Source organism: Molothrus ater, chromosome 26 (genome assembly GCF_012460135.2).
Source record: "Molothrus ater isolate BHLD 08-10-18 breed brown headed cowbird chromosome 26, BPBGC_Mater_1.1, whole genome shotgun sequence".
NCBI classification, from domain to species: domain Eukaryota; kingdom Metazoa; phylum Chordata; class Aves; order Passeriformes; family Icteridae; genus Molothrus; species Molothrus ater.
In genome coordinates, this window is record NC_050503.2 from 5,098,558 (window position 1) to 5,113,995 (window position 15,438).

At 63.2% G+C, this 15,438-nt stretch overlaps 2 protein-coding genes across 3 annotated transcripts; both read right to left on the bottom strand.

Annotated features, from left to right (window-relative positions):
- Positions 1-5,497: 5,497 nt before the first annotated feature.
- On the bottom strand, positions 5,498-8,312 carry EBI3 (Epstein-Barr virus induced 3). Its single transcript, XM_036399464.1, has 7 exons — positions 8,248-8,312; positions 7,545-7,675; positions 6,977-7,192; positions 6,761-6,878; positions 6,532-6,692; positions 5,855-6,018; positions 5,498-5,778 (listed from the first exon to the last, which is right to left on the bottom strand). Exons 2-7 carry the CDS (start codon positions 7,642-7,644, stop codon positions 5,626-5,628), a joined length of 912 nt encoding a protein of 303 aa, XP_036255357.1. The 5' UTR covers positions 7,645-7,675; positions 8,248-8,312; the 3' UTR covers positions 5,498-5,625.
- A 241-nt stretch (positions 8,313-8,553) lies between these two features.
- On the bottom strand, positions 8,554-14,972 carry ANKRD24 (ankyrin repeat domain 24). 2 transcript variants are annotated; one of them, XM_036399409.2, is made up of 19 exons: positions 14,835-14,972; positions 13,701-13,831; positions 13,536-13,624; positions 13,203-13,267; positions 12,818-12,875; positions 12,670-12,740; positions 12,306-12,412; positions 12,037-12,224; positions 11,869-11,897; positions 11,679-11,771; positions 11,399-11,503; positions 11,220-11,264; positions 11,002-11,100; positions 10,854-10,926; positions 10,638-10,759; positions 9,412-10,557; positions 9,032-9,169; positions 8,896-8,961; positions 8,554-8,760 (listed from the first exon to the last, which is right to left on the bottom strand). In XM_036399409.2, the coding sequence occupies exons 1-19, from the start codon at positions 14,904-14,906 to the stop codon at positions 8,683-8,685; spliced, it is 2,775 nt and encodes a 924-aa protein (XP_036255302.1). In that variant the 5' UTR covers positions 14,907-14,972; the 3' UTR covers positions 8,554-8,682. The 2 variants fall into 2 exon arrangements, with proteins under 2 accessions (XP_036255302.1, XP_054373337.1); XM_054517362.1 differs by lacking the exon at positions 13,536-13,624 and having other exon boundaries at positions 14,835-14,923.
- Positions 14,973-15,438: the final 466 nt, after the last annotated feature.

Sequence of the window (15,438 nt, forward strand, 5' to 3'; positions counted from 1 at the left end):
CCTCTCTTCAGGGCTTTGCCGACTTCAGGGAACTCCCAGGTGAAACCCAAGGCAACCCCTGCAGCACCTCACATCCAACTCATGCCAAGCCTTAGGAAACCCCAGGGATCCGAGAGTCTGGATTCAAGGATCTGGGACAGGAACCCATGGAGCAGCCCCACCTTGCAGCTCCTCAGTTCAGAGTTGCTCCATCTCCGATTGTTCCCGGATATTCCAGGGTCACTCAGCTGTGTGCTCGTGGCACAATTCCAGATTTCTGCAGAGATGCCCAGGCCATGAGCACAAACCACTGCCCCGGTCTGACAATGTGTTGGAAAAACCCCTAAGGAAGATTCCTGCCCATTCCTGAAAGCTGGTGCCTCTGGGACAGCAATTCCTCCCCATTCACCCCAGGTTTCCAGCCTTTTTGTGAGGTTGGCTGAGCATCTGCTGGTGATTAAAGGTTTTGTCATCTGGAAAGAGCTGACAATTACCTCCAATTATTCCAACTAGGTCAGGTTCTTCAGCACGAGTTTATGTGACGACTCTTGGCTGGAATTTAGGATTTCAAACTCCAGTGGAGAGCAGAATCCACTTCTCCTCTCTCACACTCAGGAAAAAATTCTTTCCATAAATAACAGCTCCTTGTCCCACAGGACCTGACCTGTGTGTCCCTGGCCTCCTGTTGTTTCAGGACAACACCCCAGGAACCACACAACAGGCCTGGTTGCTGGTTGTCCAGAACTGGAAAAGGGAGTGAAGGGAATTTCAGGATGCTCCAGGAATTTCAAGAAGGGTTTTCTCATCAAACTTTCCATGTCAAACCTCCCAGCTTCCTTGGAAATGTCCTTTGGGGCCTCAGGTGCCAGGTGAGAGAGTGGGGACTGAGGTTTAGACTCAGTGTGGGCAAAGGATGCCTCATTCCATTTCCTGGGATCCACTGTCCTGGACAGGCTCTAATTTCCTACTGGGAACCTCTCATTGTGTGAGCAGCAACCATTTAACAGGGGCTGCACTAAAGTCCTTTAAAGATTCCTGCCAACCCCAGCTATTCCGGGGCTTTTTGAACAGTTGAACTTCTCCAATCCCACAGCAGACTGGGGCTGTCTGTCCCCCATCTCCAGGGAAGAGTTTTTCCAGGTGTCCCTCAAAAGCTCAGAGCTCCTCCGCACTCCCAGTTCCCATTCAAGACTCAACGTGCCTGGAAAGCCTCCTCAGGAATCTCCTGCAGAGCGGGAAAAGCGGAGAGAATTGAGCACCCATCATCCCATTTGTGGCTCTGCCCGTGCCAGGTTCTGTCCTTGTCACCCTGCCACCCTGGCCAGCACAGGTGCCCCGTGTTCAGCTTCCCACCAAGATTCCCTTGGGGGCAGGAGCGTGTCCCACAAAGCCCAGCTCGGAGCACACCCCAGGAATGAGATGGTCCAAATGGGACAAGCACGACTGGAAAATGTGCGGCACTGCAAGGCCAGGAGATTCCAACTCCTTCTCCCTAATTACATGTGATTGCTTCTTGGCAAGAGCTCAACCTGCCAGAGCAGTGAGGTTTTACAAACATTCACACAGGCATTAGATCATTGTTTGAAGGAGTTATTGGCAGCCCAAATCTGAAGTAAAAACAGAGTTTAAAGCAGACCATATTGACCAGGGTGAAGCTGTCTGCTTTCATGCCTCCTGCTCCTCTCTGGACACCCAGGACCCCGTTCATTTCCTGTCACTCCCATCACCATGGCATTCCTGGGGCTGGATGTCACCGTCCTGGGGGCTTCTGTCCTTGTTAGGAACACAGGTTTAGAGAATCAAGAATCCCCGGATGGTTTGGATTGGAAGGGACTTAAATCCCATCCAGGGCCACCCCTGCCATGGACAGGGACACCTTCCCCAGTCCCAGGTGACTCCAAGCCTCGTCCAGCCTGGCCTTGGACACTTTCCAGGGATGCAGGGGCAGCCCCAGCTGCTCTGGGCACCCCGTGCCAGGGCCTGCCCACCCTCCAAAAGAGGAATTCCACCCCAACATCCCATCCATCCCTGCCCTCTGGCAGTGCGAAGCCATTCCCTGTGTCCTGGCACTCCAGGCCCTCGTCCAAAGTCCCTCTCCAATATTTATTTCTCTATGTCAGAGAAACACCTTCCCACATCCAAACGCGCATTGGGAACAATGTGTTTCAACAGAAATTTGTATTTCTGCTCTGCTCTCGTGAATTCATCCTTGCCTCTGCTGGGCCAGTTTGACATCATGGGATGAGCTCTGGAGAGCTCTGCCACCCTCTCCCAAAACCTTTGGGAAAGCAGGTGGGGGCTCAAGCCCGTGGCAAAGGACAAAGGGGAATTGCCACAGAATCCTGCTGCCAGTCCCTGGGAGAACAAAGGCCTGCTGCAGAGGTGGGTCTGTCCTGCACTGCGCTCAGGTGGGGCTGGATATGGATGAAAACACCAGAGGCTCTGGCGGCCGAGCAGGCTGGAGCTCCTCACAGAGCAGCTCCCAGCCCGGAGCCCTGGAGGACACCCTGGCCTTCCATCCACGTGTTCCTAAATTAGATCTCCTGAGACCAGCCCTGGCTTTTAAAAGGGAGGTGAGCTTGTTAGTGCCCAGCATTATCCCTTAAATGGGAATCAGCAGTTTTACTGCACTTGGAGGGGCTGTAAAAGGCAAGGAGGGAAGGGGCAGCGTCAGGAGGCAGCAGAGCCTGGCACGGAGGGGCCACTCAGGAGCTCTGTAATTGTGAATTTACCAGTGCTGAGGTAGAACAAGCCTCAGATTAAACTCAGGAGCCTTGGGAAGTTGCAAGAGGATGCAGAGAAGGTTTTAGGGGCAGCTCCCCAGCAGGCCCCTTCTCCTGAGGCCAAAACCCTGGGCTGGAAAGGGTCTGAGTGAGGATTGCCAAGCTCTCCACCCATGAAAGTCAGGGTGTGCAGGCTCCTCTCTCCCCAAATCATGGCCTGACTTACACACCCCTGTGCTGCTGGCACAGGAAACCCAGGGAAGTCACATTACAGGAGTAAAAAAAGCTCCTGTGCTGTCAGAGATTCCCTTCCCAGCCTGCCCAGGGATCAGGGATACCGGCTGGAAAAGGCTCTCCTGACACTGCTCCAGGGTTTCCTTGGCCAAGGGGATCTGGGGTGTAGTTGTGTCTGCTCCCATGTTCCCAGAGAGCTCCCGTCTCATCCTGGAGATACAAATTAATAAGGAAATAAATTAATCGAAAGTGGTGTCTTTTGGTTACAGAGATAGCCCCAGAATCTGAACATAAATGATGGAGAAATGTCTGTGAGCTCTGAGAGCTGCCAGGCACCAACTAAACCTGTCCTGCCAAGGCCATTTTGGAATCACAACCCAAAATCAAAAGGACAAACCAAACACAAACGACACAGGAATCATCCTGGAAAAGCTCTCAGGAATCTGCCATCGTGTTTTAGAAAGAATGCGGAATTTCTGCTGCTTTAAACTGATTGTACAGTGCAAACCTGGTGTTGCAGCAGCGGCTTTAGGAAAATCCGAACCAACAAAAAGCTTAAACACCTTTTTTAATATTAAGCAGTCCCACTCCCTGGGAGGATTTAGTGATTACTGTCACCCTAAAATATGGGAATTTGCAGGAGAGCTGACGTCCTTCCTAAGGTCAGATGTGATGAGATGGAGCCAGGAAGAAAAAATAATTGGTCCTGGTTTTAAGTGTTAAGCAATTCTGCCTCCCTGAAATAAGCAGTATAATTTATTGTTTTTTTTCTTGCTTACACAGCAAAATCCACAAACTACCAAGACAACCAGGAGGGGAAATTTGTCCCCTCACTTAAATCCATTTTTGCCTTGTAAAGCTGCATTCCCGAGCCAGCAGCTGCTCCAAAGGGCCGATCCCAGACCCCCCCATTTCACTGCAGACACCCCCGAGGCTGTTTGGGTTACAGGATCACCCCAGGACAGCCCAGGTGTGCTCGCCAGCTGGTTTGGGACCACGGGATGGACACACCAGAGCCGACTGCCAGCGTGAGGCCGAAGGCAGCCGCCACTTTCCCAGGGATTTTCCCTTTGCTGTGTGTTTGGAAGGTTACACAGCTGTGTAAGGCAGACGCAGGAGGAGCTGGAAGCCTGCAGGGATCATTGCCTCCATCCCACATGTCCCATGGAAGGAGGCTCTCCGGTGGACTGACATCCCATTAACTCCTGCTGGTGGGAGCCGATTCCTGGGGCTGGAAATCCTTTGGAGCATCCAACTGCCAGCTGCTCATCCTGCAGATAACTCCGGTCCCATCCCTGACCTGGTGACTCGTATTTATTTTCTCATTTTATAAGAACCAGGTTCTTCCCTGCTCTCATTCCTGGTGGGAATGAGCACTGACCGGGTGTGAGGCTGCTCTGTCTCAGATACCCGAGATGGAAAACTGGGATCTTGTCCAGCAGGCTGTCTGTCTTCCTGGGAAAAACCTCGGCTCCACACGCTCCCAATCGTGCCATCAGCTGGAGCAAGGTGGAACTTCACACGATGCGACGAACCAGCCCTTTTTTCCAAAACCACCTGTGAGGACACAAAGTGCTTCCAGAGCCCGGGAGAGCTCAGGGAGGGAAATCTGGAGGGCACAAAGCCTGGCAAAGCTTGGGAAAGGGCTTGGTGCTGTCTGGAAGGTGGCGGATCTCTGCCCAGGTCCCCATCAAATCCAAGAGATGCGATACTGGGAAGGAATTCCCGCCTGTGAGGGTGGGCAGGCCCTGGCACAGGGTGCCCAGAGCAGCTGGGGCTGCCCCTGCATCCCTGGCAGTGCCCAAGGCCAGGATGGGGCTTGGAGCAGCCGGGGAAGTGCGTCCCTGCACAGTGGAAGGTGTCCCTGCCGTGGCAGGGGTGGCCCAGGACGATCTTTAGGGTCCCTTTCCCACCCAAACCCCTCCATATCCGCCTCCCTTTCCCGCCGTCGGCCCAGCCCTCCGGGACTCACTCCCGGGGTCTCCCGGCCCCGCGCGCAGGGGCTGCGAGCGGCGGGACGCGCCGGGACCAGGCGGGGGCGCCACCGTCCGCGAGACCCGGTGCGCATGCGCACGGCGCCCCCCCCCACTCGGTGGAGCGCGGGAAGGCAGCGACGGGCGGGACCATCAGGGGGCACGGTGGGGGGGGTCTGTAACGGCCACGGGGCAGCGGTGTGAGGTCTGGAAGCCCCCGAGGCTCCGGTGTGAGGGCTGTGAGGCCCGGGGTTCCGGTCCGCGGCCGCCTCAGCCCGGGGAACGCCGCGCAGGGAGCAGGCGCCCCTCGTTAATCACGGCGCTTCCCCCTGGGCCCACGTCCGACATGGCCGCCCACCCCTCAAGCCCGCCGTGTCCGTGCGGCCCCGCCCCGGTGGGCGCTGAGGGCCGGGGTGGGGCAGAGGGCGAAGGGAACGGCCCTGGGGCAGAAAAGGGACCGACCCCAAGGGCAAAAAAGGGTCAAACGCAGGAAAAGAGAAGGATTGTTCCAGAACAGCAAAGGGACTGGCTCTAAGGGTGGTGAAGGGACTGACCCCAGGGGCAGCTCAGCCATCGCAAACACCCCAGTTAGAACAGGGACGGAGCCTCAAGCCCTTTTATTGCCCATTCCTGGCAGCACTGGTGGCTCCGCGCTACTGGTGTGGGACAAGGGACGGGATCAGGCCTGGCATGGGGACAGCGGCCCTGCCTGGCTGTCACGGCCCCACCCAGGGTGTCCCCGAGGCCGGCGGGCTCCAGGCGCTGAATTCCCCGGAATCCGTGATGTCCTTGGCGGCCACTTGGATGTGGTGGAGGCTGCCGGGCTCCAGGTCCGTCAGGGTGTGGGATGTCAGCTCGTACGGCCCCACCTGGGGACAGCGGGGTCAGGGACACGGCGGGCACAGCCACAGCTGTGCCTCAGTTTACCCAGGGGGGTGGCAGTACCGTGGTGGGGACGGAGTCGTTGTCTCGGGAGTAGCGGATGCGGTAGTGGAGCGGGAAATACTCCGGGAATGGCCAGGAGGATGGAGGGCTCCACTCCAGCAGCAGCTTCTGGGGCTCCCCAGGGATGGGGGAGACCCGCAGGGCCTCAGGGGGGTCCGGCTTTACTGGGGAGACAAGGAAGGAGAGAATTCCAGGATGGTTTGGGTGGGAAGGGACATTGAGGATCATCTCATCCCACCAGGGACACCTTCCACTATCCCAGGTTGCTCCAAGCCCCCATCCAGCCTGGCCTTGGACAGTCCCAGGGATCCAGGGGCAGCCACAGCTGCTCTGGGAATTCCGTTCCAGGGCCTCACCGCCCTCACAGCCAAGAATTTTTTTCCAATATCCCATCTAAATCCTCCTTTAGATTAAAACCAACCCTCTTGTCCCACCACTGCGTGGAAAAGGTCACTTTCCTTCATTTTTAGACGAAGGGGGGATGTTGTGGCTGCAGGATCCAGCATGGGATTGTTGGGGACAGGGCCCTCAGGTCCCCCTGTGAGCTGTGCAGGACAGTTAGAGCCCCAGCAAATCATGGCACTGATGATCCCACATCCCAAGCAGGGGAGAGCCCCAAAGGGTGAGACAGGAGGGTCCTGCAGGGGACTCCGGTGTCCCCATCCCGCAGCACTCACTGATGTTCTCCAGCAGGAAGGGCAGCGCTCCGGAGGCGGCTCCCAGGGGGTTCCGGGCAGTCACGTTGAGCTCGTAGGGAGTGAGGGAAAAAACCTGCAGGTCTCCAAAGGAGCAGCTCCGCGGGCCCGTGAGGGTGCACTCACCTGTGTCTGTGCCGTGCCTGGGGACACAGGGACAGCTGCCAAGGGCTGGGTGACACGGGGAGAGCCTTTGGGGACCCCCACTCACCTGTAGGTGGCCACGAAGTCAGTGTCCAGCAGGGGCTCGGGGCTCAGCCCCCAGGAGCAGTTCACAGCCTGGGGGTAGCTGGTGGCCCAGCACTCGATGGCCGGTGGCGGGGGTGGGTCTGGGACAGGGGACAGGGGACAGGGGTCACCCCACTGCCAGCACCCCCAGGGACCCCTGGCCAGCAGCGGGGTCACAGCAGGGCTGGGGGGCACTCACAGCCCAGCCGCAGGCAGATGCTGGCCCAGGTCTCGCCGGTGACAGGGTGGTGGCAGCTGTAGTGGCCCTCGTGGGCCAGGCTGGCATTGGGCAGGGCCAGCCCCGGGGCTGGGGACGTGCCCAGGACGGTGTCGCCCCGACGCCACTCAGCCTCACCCCCCGGGCACAGCAGCAGCACCTCCGTGCCCAGGGAGCCGTGCTGAGGGGTGCAGGGGCCTGGGGACACATGGGGACACGGCAGGGACACTGCATCAGGAAGGGTCTCGGCCTCCCTGGGCCCCCCAGTGCCATTCCCAGTGTCCCCAGACCCCCAGCTCTGCCCCTGGTCCCCCCATGTCCCCAGACCCCCAGGCATCATCAATCCCTCCATGGCCATCTTCTGTACCCCAATGTCCCCAGGCCCTCCAGCATCCCCACACTTCTCTCCCTAGAGACCCTGTCATTGTCCCCTGTCCCCCCACTGTCCCAAATCCCCTCCATCTCCAACCCCAGTGCTCCCAGTCTGCCCAGTCCTGCTGCATCCCCTGATCCCCCCAGCCTCCATCCCAGTCCCCCCAGTCCCCCCTACCTCTGTCCCCGTTGTCCCCATCCCCAGTGCTCCCCGCCGTGCCGTTGTAGGGGACAGTGCAGGCAGGTGCCACCAAAGCCATGACCCAAAGCCACCTCATGCCAGGAGACTCAGCGGGGCTGCCCAGGCACCTGTAGGGACAGGCAGGACGGTCAAACCCCAGCACTGGGGACAGCACAGACACCACATGTCCCCAGGGGGCCAGGGACATCACCCTGGGGCCACCCCACACTGCTGTGCCTCAGTTTCCCCCCCGGCCCTGCCACACACCCTGCAGAGGGATGGGTTCCAAAGGGGTCAGACCCTACAGCCAGGACAGAGAGGGGGGGGAAAATTCCCACTGTTCCTACAGTTCCCGGGGGACGTGCAGCCACCCCTGCAGTCCCACACCTGGAGTCGGGGGTTTGTATCCCTCGGCTGGGTCCCCACCTCCACCCAGGGCAGGACTGACCCTCACAGAGCCCCCCAAATCCCAGCCTGGGGGCCGAGCTGAGCTCCCTGCTTTCCCCAAGGCCAGCACTACAGGGACAGGTCCTGCCCTTGTCACCTCCCGCCACAGCCAAGGGCTGGCTCACCCCCAGAGGGGACACGCTCCGCTTTCCCTGGACTGGGGGGTGCCCCAAACCCGGCGCTGTGGGGTCACCCCAGACCTCCAACACCCCCTGCTCTGCCCGCGGGGATCCCAATGCCCCCAAACGCTCACCGCAGCAGGGCCAGCTGGGACCGCAGCGTCCCCGCCGGATCCCGGCGCTTCCCAGCCCATTTCCTCGCAGGAAGTGCCGTTCCCGTGGGGACGGAGCCGCTCCCCAGCGTGCTGCCACCCCCGCCCCGCGCCCCTGGGAGAGGGATTCCAGCCCTGGCCAAGAGGGTTCCCACCTCTCCCCTGCCACCACTCCCTTCCTTCACGGTCACCTTTCCCCTCAAGGGACGGCAGGGCTGGAGATGGTGACACCGATCCCCTGCTGTCCCCAGGTCCCCACGACCCCCCAGAGAGGAGCCACCCCATTAGTGTGACTATAAATAACTTTATTGCTGCTGTGCTGGCGGTGGGCTGGGTGCCCGGACAAGCAAAGGGACACACAAGGTGCTGTGACAGACCTGTCCCCCCTGTCCCTGTGCCACCCGTGCTGGCAGGGGCTCATCTGCCCTGCTCCTGCAGCCGCTGCATCCTCAGGATCTGGCACAGGAGTCTCTGCACGTCCTCGTCCATGTGGCCCTGGGGTGGAGGGGACATTGGTGGGCACATTGGAGTGGGGACATCAGGGAGGCTCCGTGCATGTCCCTGGGCTGGCACCTGGCTCAGCCCCTACCCCAGTGTCCCCAGGTGTCCCCAGCCCTGTCCCCAGCTCACCTGCACAGCATAGAGCAGGTGGCTCCGGTAGAGCATCACCACCTTGCTGTGCCTCGTCTCTGTCTCCTGCAGCACAGGGAGGGGTTTGGCCACAGGGCTGGGGGCTCGGGGAGCCCTGAACCCCCCAGTGACCCACCTCCAGCTTCTCCTCCAGCGCCCGGATCCGCGCCTGGAGCGCGGCCGTGTTGGGTGGGGATTGTGGGGGCCCCCCCGACTCGGGGAGGGCGTTCAGGGCTTCCTTCAGCCTGAAAACCTCCTTGGAGAGCTCCGTGATCTGCACAGGGCACAGGGGTTACAGGTTACCCCGAGCAGCTGTGGCTGCCCCATCCCTGGCAGTGTCCGAGGCCAGCCTGGACAGGGCTGGAGCAGCCTGGGACAGTGGCAGGTGTCCTTGCCCATGGCAGGGGGTGGAATGGGATGAGCTTTAAGATCCCTTCCAACCCAAATCCAGTGACTCCACGTGTGCAAGGCCACCATTCCCATCCGAGCAGCCCCTCATGATTTCCCGTCCCCTACCTTCCTGTCCCTGTCCCTGACCAGCCGTGCCGCATCCTCGGCCTGGCCGTGGAGCTCCCGCAGCCGCCGCACCTCGTCCTGGGCCTGCTCCAGCTGCTTCTGCGCGGCGCCCAGCCTGTCCTCGGCCGCCTGCCGCTCGCTCTTCATGAACAGCGCCTGCCGCTGCACGCGGAACACCTCCTCGCACGTCTTCTCGTGCCGCCGCTCCAGCTCCTGCAGCCGCTGCGCCAGCGCCGCCGCCTCTGCCCGCAGCCCGGCCTCGGCCGCCTCGTGCTGCGCCCGCGGCACGGCCGCCGCCAGCTCCGCCTGCAGCCGGGCGGCCTCACGGGCCTTGGCATCGGCCGCGGCCTCGAGCTGCGCCAGGCGCTCCCGCAGGGCCCGCGCCTGCTCCTGCAGCGCCGCCGTGCCGCGGGCGTGCTCCTCCCGGGGCACCCAGCCCTCGGCCCGCGCCCGCTGCAGCCACGCCGGGGCCTCCTCCTCGTGCTCCCGCAGCCGCTCCCGCAGCGCGCCCAGCTCGGCCTCCCTGCGCGCCAGCGCGGCCCGGAGCTCTGCCAGCTGCGCCTCGGCCTCCGCCTGCTGCCGCGCCGGCTCCGGAGCTCTGGGCGCGTCCCGCGGCCTCGCCTCCAGCTCCCGCCGCAGCGCCTCCGCCTCGGCCTCGGCGCGCCCGCAGCGCTCCAGCAGCGCTTCCTTCTCCCGCGACGCCTCCTCCACAGAGGCTCCCGGCGACGCCGCGGCCTCCGCAGCCTCCAGCCGGGCCCGCAGCTCCTTCAGCCGCCGCTCCCGCTCCTCCAGCTCGGTCTGTGCCCGCTTCAGGGCCGCCCGCGCCTCTGCCAGCTCCGCGCCCGGCTCCCGCTGGCCGGAGGGTGAGGAGGACGAGGAGGATGTCTGCACCCCCAGCTCGCCCAGTGCTGCCTTGCACTCGCCCCAGGCCCAGGCCGGCTCCTCGGCGGGACGGGGCCCCGCAGTTCCCTCCGGGCCGGGCTCCGAGGGCGCGCGCTGCCCGTCCCCTCCGGCCCGCGCCGTGGCCTCCCTGCCCTGCGCCCGCAGCCGCTCCAGCTCCCGCTGCAGGGCCTGGTACTGACTGGCGGGCACCACGTCCCCCGGGGCAGGGGGGCTGCTCTCGTCCCGCTCGTAGTTCTCCAGCACCTGCCAAGAGACCGTGAGGCCACCGTGGGCCAGGGGACAAGGAACAGAGGGACAGACGGACGGACAGAGGGGGGACGTGCCTGGATTTTCTCCCTCAGCTCCTTGTTCTGCACAGTCAGGGAATGCACCTGCCCCTGGAGCGTGGCCAGCAGCTCCTCGGCCGAGGGGCTCAGCGTCTTCTTGGAGAGCAGCATCTCTGCTCCTGCAGGGCACAGGGACCTGGGGCTGTGCCCACCTGTGCTGCCCTACCCAGTGCCACCTCCCCAGGGTGTCATTGGGAGGCTGGCAAGACCTACCTGGGAACTCAAGTGGGTCTCCCTCCTCGTCCTGCAGCGTCTCAATGTCGTAGCTCGTGTTCTCCTTCTCATTCTGGGGGTGCAGGGTGGAGGTGACGCCCCTGTCCCCAGCCCTGGGCACTGCCAGCTGTGTCCTGCCCACACCCACCTCCATCGAGGATAGGCGGCTCCGCAGAGCCTCCACCTCCTTGCCCAGCTTCTCCTTCTCCCCGTCCCGTGCCACCAGCCTCTCCTGCAGCTCCTGGATCTGCAGGGCAGGACATGGAAATAGGGTCCCTTTGGCTCTTGGCAGAGTCCTGGTGGCATTCCCAGCACCAGGACCCCTTGGAGAGCTGAGGTCACCTCCAGGCTCTTCCCTGGCCTCACCTGTTTCTCCATGGAGCGCAGGGAGGCCTCATCCAGCTCTGCCCGCTGGCAGGACCCAGGAAGAGAACAGGGAGGGGTGAGTGCTGTCCCCATCTCCCCTGTCCCCTCTGCTCCCCGGGGACATGGTGGCATGTCCCCAGGGACACGGTGGCATGTCCCCAGGACCCTGCAGCCCTTACCTCCCGTCTCTGCTTCTCCTGCTGCTCCAAGCCCCGGATCTTCTGCAGGAACTGGGCCCTCTCCTGCCGCAGCCGCACGATCTCCTCGTAGGCGTCCTGGTCCTCCTGCAGGGAGTCACAGAAAGCATTGAGTCCAACTCCTGGCACAGGAAACCCCCAAATCCCACTGTGTGCCCGATTGACCCCTAACTGACCCTCAATGAGGGGACCCCTCACTGAGGTGTTTTGGGCTCCTCTGCACCTGCCAGGCCAGGTGAGGAGCTGGGGACCCCTTTCTCACCTGACTGGGGGTGCCCAGGGGAGGCAGAGGAGCCTTCCTCTTCCTCGGGGTGCTGCTCTTCTCCCTGACAGACGACTGGCTGGGCGAAGACGTCTGTGGACACCCCAGGGCAGAGGGGACGTCAAACCCACAGTGCCCTCCCTCCTTCCTGAGCCAGGGGACCCTCCAGGGATGGCCACCAGCCCCTCACCTGCGACGCCTGCTCAGTTGACTCCTCTTCTGTGGGGCAGAGTGGGAGGGAAGAGAAATTGGGGAGATTTAGGGGCTCAGAGCTCAGAGCAGAGGCACCTCGGCTGGGGACAGCCCCAAACACCCCCGGTGATGGTGACAGGGAGCCCGGGGTGCCCGGCAGCCTCACCGCTGGCCCAGGAGCAGCGCTGGGCCGCCTCCTGCAGCAGGTGCTGGATGAGGGCGTTGCCCGTGGCCAGCCCGTAGTGAGCGGCATCGTGGCCGGTGGCGTCCACCACACCCACGCGGGCACCGGCGCTCACCAGCACCTCCACGGTGTCCACGCTGCCGCTCTCGCAGGCCAGCATCAGGGCTGTCCTGGGCACGGGGAGAGCGCGGGTGAGGGGACAATGGGACAATCCCCGGGGCCGCCCCGGCCCCCCAGCGCCGCAGCCCCACCTGCCCTGCAGGTCCCGGCAGTTGACGGCGGCCCCGCGGTGCAGCAGGTACCGGCACAGCTCCGAGTGGCTCATCTTGGCAGCCAGGATCAGCGGCGTGCAGCCATCCTGGGCACGGCGGGCAGGAGGGGGAGCAGAGGGGGTTCAGATCCTCCCACAGGGCAGCCTGCTCCCAATATCACCCCGGTTTCCACATCCCACCCCAGTTTCCACATCCCACCCCAGTTTCCACGTCCCACCCCGGTTTCCACATCCCACCCCAGTTTCCACATCCCACCCCAATTTCCATGTCCCACCCCAAGCTGTGCTGTGTTTTGGGACAGCCCCAGCCTGGCACAGCAGGACCAGGAGCAGAGGGACCTCACCTTGTCCTTGCTGTTCAAGGGAGCCTTGAAGTCACAGAGGATCTCGGAGCAGGAGATGCAGCCGCTGGCAGCTGCGGACAAGGACAGAGGCTGAGCACTGCCCCCATGGGGACAGGAGCAGGACAGGGCTGGCACTGTCCCCACTCACCCGCCAGGTGCAGCGCTGTCCGGCCACTGCCATCGGCCACGTCCACGGGGCAGGAGGCCTGGGGGGAGAGCCTGGGTCACGGGAGGAGGGGGACAGAGGGACAGACTGCTCGAGTGGCTCTGTGGCACGGTGAAGGACAGGGGACTGACAGACTCTGTGGTGTGGTGAAGGAGTGGGACAGACAGACAAACCCCCTCTGGCTCCACGCTGTGGTGAAGGACAAGGGACAGACCCCTGTGGCTCCCTGGTGCCAGGCAGCAGCACATGGAGCTGGGAACTACCATGCCAAGGCACTGGTGAGGGAAGGGGGTTCAAGGACAGGGAGGACACTTTGCTGGCACAGCACCTCCCTCCCTCCCTCTGTCCCTCCTCCCTCTCCCTGTACCTGCAGCAGTTTGCTGACACACTGAGGGTGGCCGTGCTTGGAGGCCAAGTGCAGGGCAGTGTAACCTGGGAAGGGACAAACAGGTCAGAGCACAGCCAGCAGGACTGTGCCAGAGGGGACAGCTTGGAGACAAAGAGACAGGAACAAAGCAGGACCTGCTGGAACAGGGGGACAACCCCAGGAGCTCATCAGGCACTGCTTGAGCTCCTTTAGGAAACTGGGACAATTTACAGCCCCCCCAGGTGTGGCCACCACCTCTGTCCCCTCAGCCTCAACACCTGGGGTTGACCAGTGGCTCTGTGTGGCAGGGGCACGTGGTGGCCGTGTCCTCACCCGAGCTGTCCTTGGTCATGGCATCCACGCCGTGGGCCAGCATTGCTTCCAGGCAATCCACGTTGCCCCGCGTGGCGGCCAGGTGGAATCTGCAGCGACACCAGGGGCTGTGGGGCTCTGTCCCCTGTCCCCAGCCGTGTCCCCAGGGCAGGGCCTGGCACTCACGCGGATTTGCCCTCCGAGTCCAGCTTGGTGGGCACCAGGCCCTTGCGGAGCAGGAGCGACGTGACCCGCCCGGCATCGTTGTAGTCCACGGCCTGCAGCAGCTTCTCGTCGTTCTTGGTCCAGTCCTGGCTCTGCAACAGAGCCCAGAGGAGGCTGTGACAGCGTCAGCTGTCCCCAGGGCGGGCAGGGCTGGGCTGGGCTGGCTGTCCTTGTCCCCAGCCCTGCTGCGCTCCATCCAGCCCTGTCCCTGAGGGTGGCTGTGTCTGTGCCCCTCTCCTGGGAGCTCACCCCTGGGTACAGAGAGTTCAGCAGAGATTGGGATGAAAATCCCCTCCAGCCCCCCCCAGTCTGCAGCTCACAGAGCAGGGGATTTACAGACACAGCCCAGTTTAGCTGTGCCAGGCTGGGATTTGGGAGTGAGCCCAACTGCCCCGGGGTTTGCCCCTGCGACCCTGAAATCCCACAGCTAAACCCAGCCAGCACCCATGGGAGCCCCAACCCTGCCCATTCTCCCCCTGATGCCATTCCCAGCCCTGCTTTGCTCCCGGAGGAGGAAGGGATGAAACCAGGGCGAGCACAGCTGGCAGCGAGAGCAGATCCCCGGGGATGCTCCAGCCTCCCGGGATAACAGGCACAGCGCTGTGCCCCCCAAACAGGACCGCGGCTGGTTGGGATTTGCTCTCCCGGTGCTCCCGCACATCCCTGTCCCAAAGGAGCGACCCGCAGCGGGACAGGACCGGGACAGGGACTGCAAGTCCTGGGTTCACCCCGCAGCCCGTGACGACAAAAGCGGCGCTGGCTGCGCTCGCGGCGGCAGGAAATGGATGTCACCTTTCGGGAGCCGCTGGCACCTGTCCCAAACCCGCCTGTGCCCGCCGGGTGCCCCCCGAGCCCCTCCAGCCCAGCGGGACCAGGGACAGGGAACAAACCAGTGTCCCAGGGTTCTGGGCAAACTGGGAGGGTGGTGCCCGCTGCCCCCGCTCCTGGTCAGGCAAGGACAAAGCGGGATGGGGAGGACACGGGGGGAGCCCCGGGATGATGGGGATGGGGATGGGGGGCGCAGGTGGGGCGGGGGGGACGCGGCTCAGCCCGCAGGACGCGACCGGAGGGGAGCGGGAGGGGAGCGGGACGTACCGCGAAGGAGGCGGCGGCACAAAGGCAGATCTGCTTCATGGTGCTGAGCAGGAGGCGGCGGGAGGACGCCATGCGCCCCCGGCCCGGCCAGCACGGGCACCCCCGAGCCCGGAGCGCTCCGGCATCGCCGCCCGGGCGGGGGCCGGGGCTGCGGCAGTGGGAGCCGGACCCGCCTCCTCCACCCCCGGCCCTGCCTCCTTCCCTCCCTCCTCGGCGCATCCCTGCATCCCTGCATCCCGCCACGGAGCGGGGAGCAGCTCCCACGCAGGGCCCCGCGCCCAAACTGGTCCCAGTTAAAGCGGGAGAGGTGATGGGGGGAGCAGCTGTCTCACCTCGTGCTCAAAAGCACCCCCAAAGCAGGGCTGAGCATCCTCCTGGCCCCCGAGGAGGGGGACCTGGGACCCCCCCCCTACCCTGGGGCCAAGGGAAGGGTAAATTCCCCCTTCCTGCACCTCATGGCCCCCCCAAACACCCCTCAGAGAGGAACCCCAAAACGCAGCGGGGCCCCAGGCACTGTCCGGGCAGTCCCGGTGGCAGCAGGACCTCGGGAGCCTCTCAGGGCAGTGTGGGGAAACTGAGGCACGGAGCACCCCGAGCAGGATGG

Coding starts and splice junctions, on each gene's coding strand:
- EBI3 (XM_036399464.1), bottom strand. CDS start 7,644: ATGAGGTGGCTTTGGGTCATGGCTTTGGTGGCACCTGCCTGCACTGTC. Junction 6,693..6,760: donor GACTTCGTGGCCACCTACAG/GTGAGTGGGGGT, acceptor CTGTGTCCCCAG/GCACGGCACAGACACAGGTG. Junction 6,019..6,531: donor CTTCCTGCTGGAGAACATCA/GTGAGTGCTGCG, acceptor TTGTCTCCCCAG/TAAAGCCGGACCCCCCTGAG.
- ANKRD24 (XM_036399409.2), bottom strand. CDS start 14,906: ATGGCGTCCTCCCGCCGCCTCCTGCTCAGCACCATGAAGCAGATCTGC. Junction 11,898..12,036: donor GCGCTGCTCCTGGGCCAGCG/GTGAGGCTGCCG, acceptor TCTGCCCCACAG/AAGAGGAGTCAACTGAGCAG. Junction 11,504..11,678: donor CCCTGGGCACCCCCAGTCAG/GTGAGAAAGGGG, acceptor GACTCCCTGCAG/GAGGACCAGGACGCCTACGA.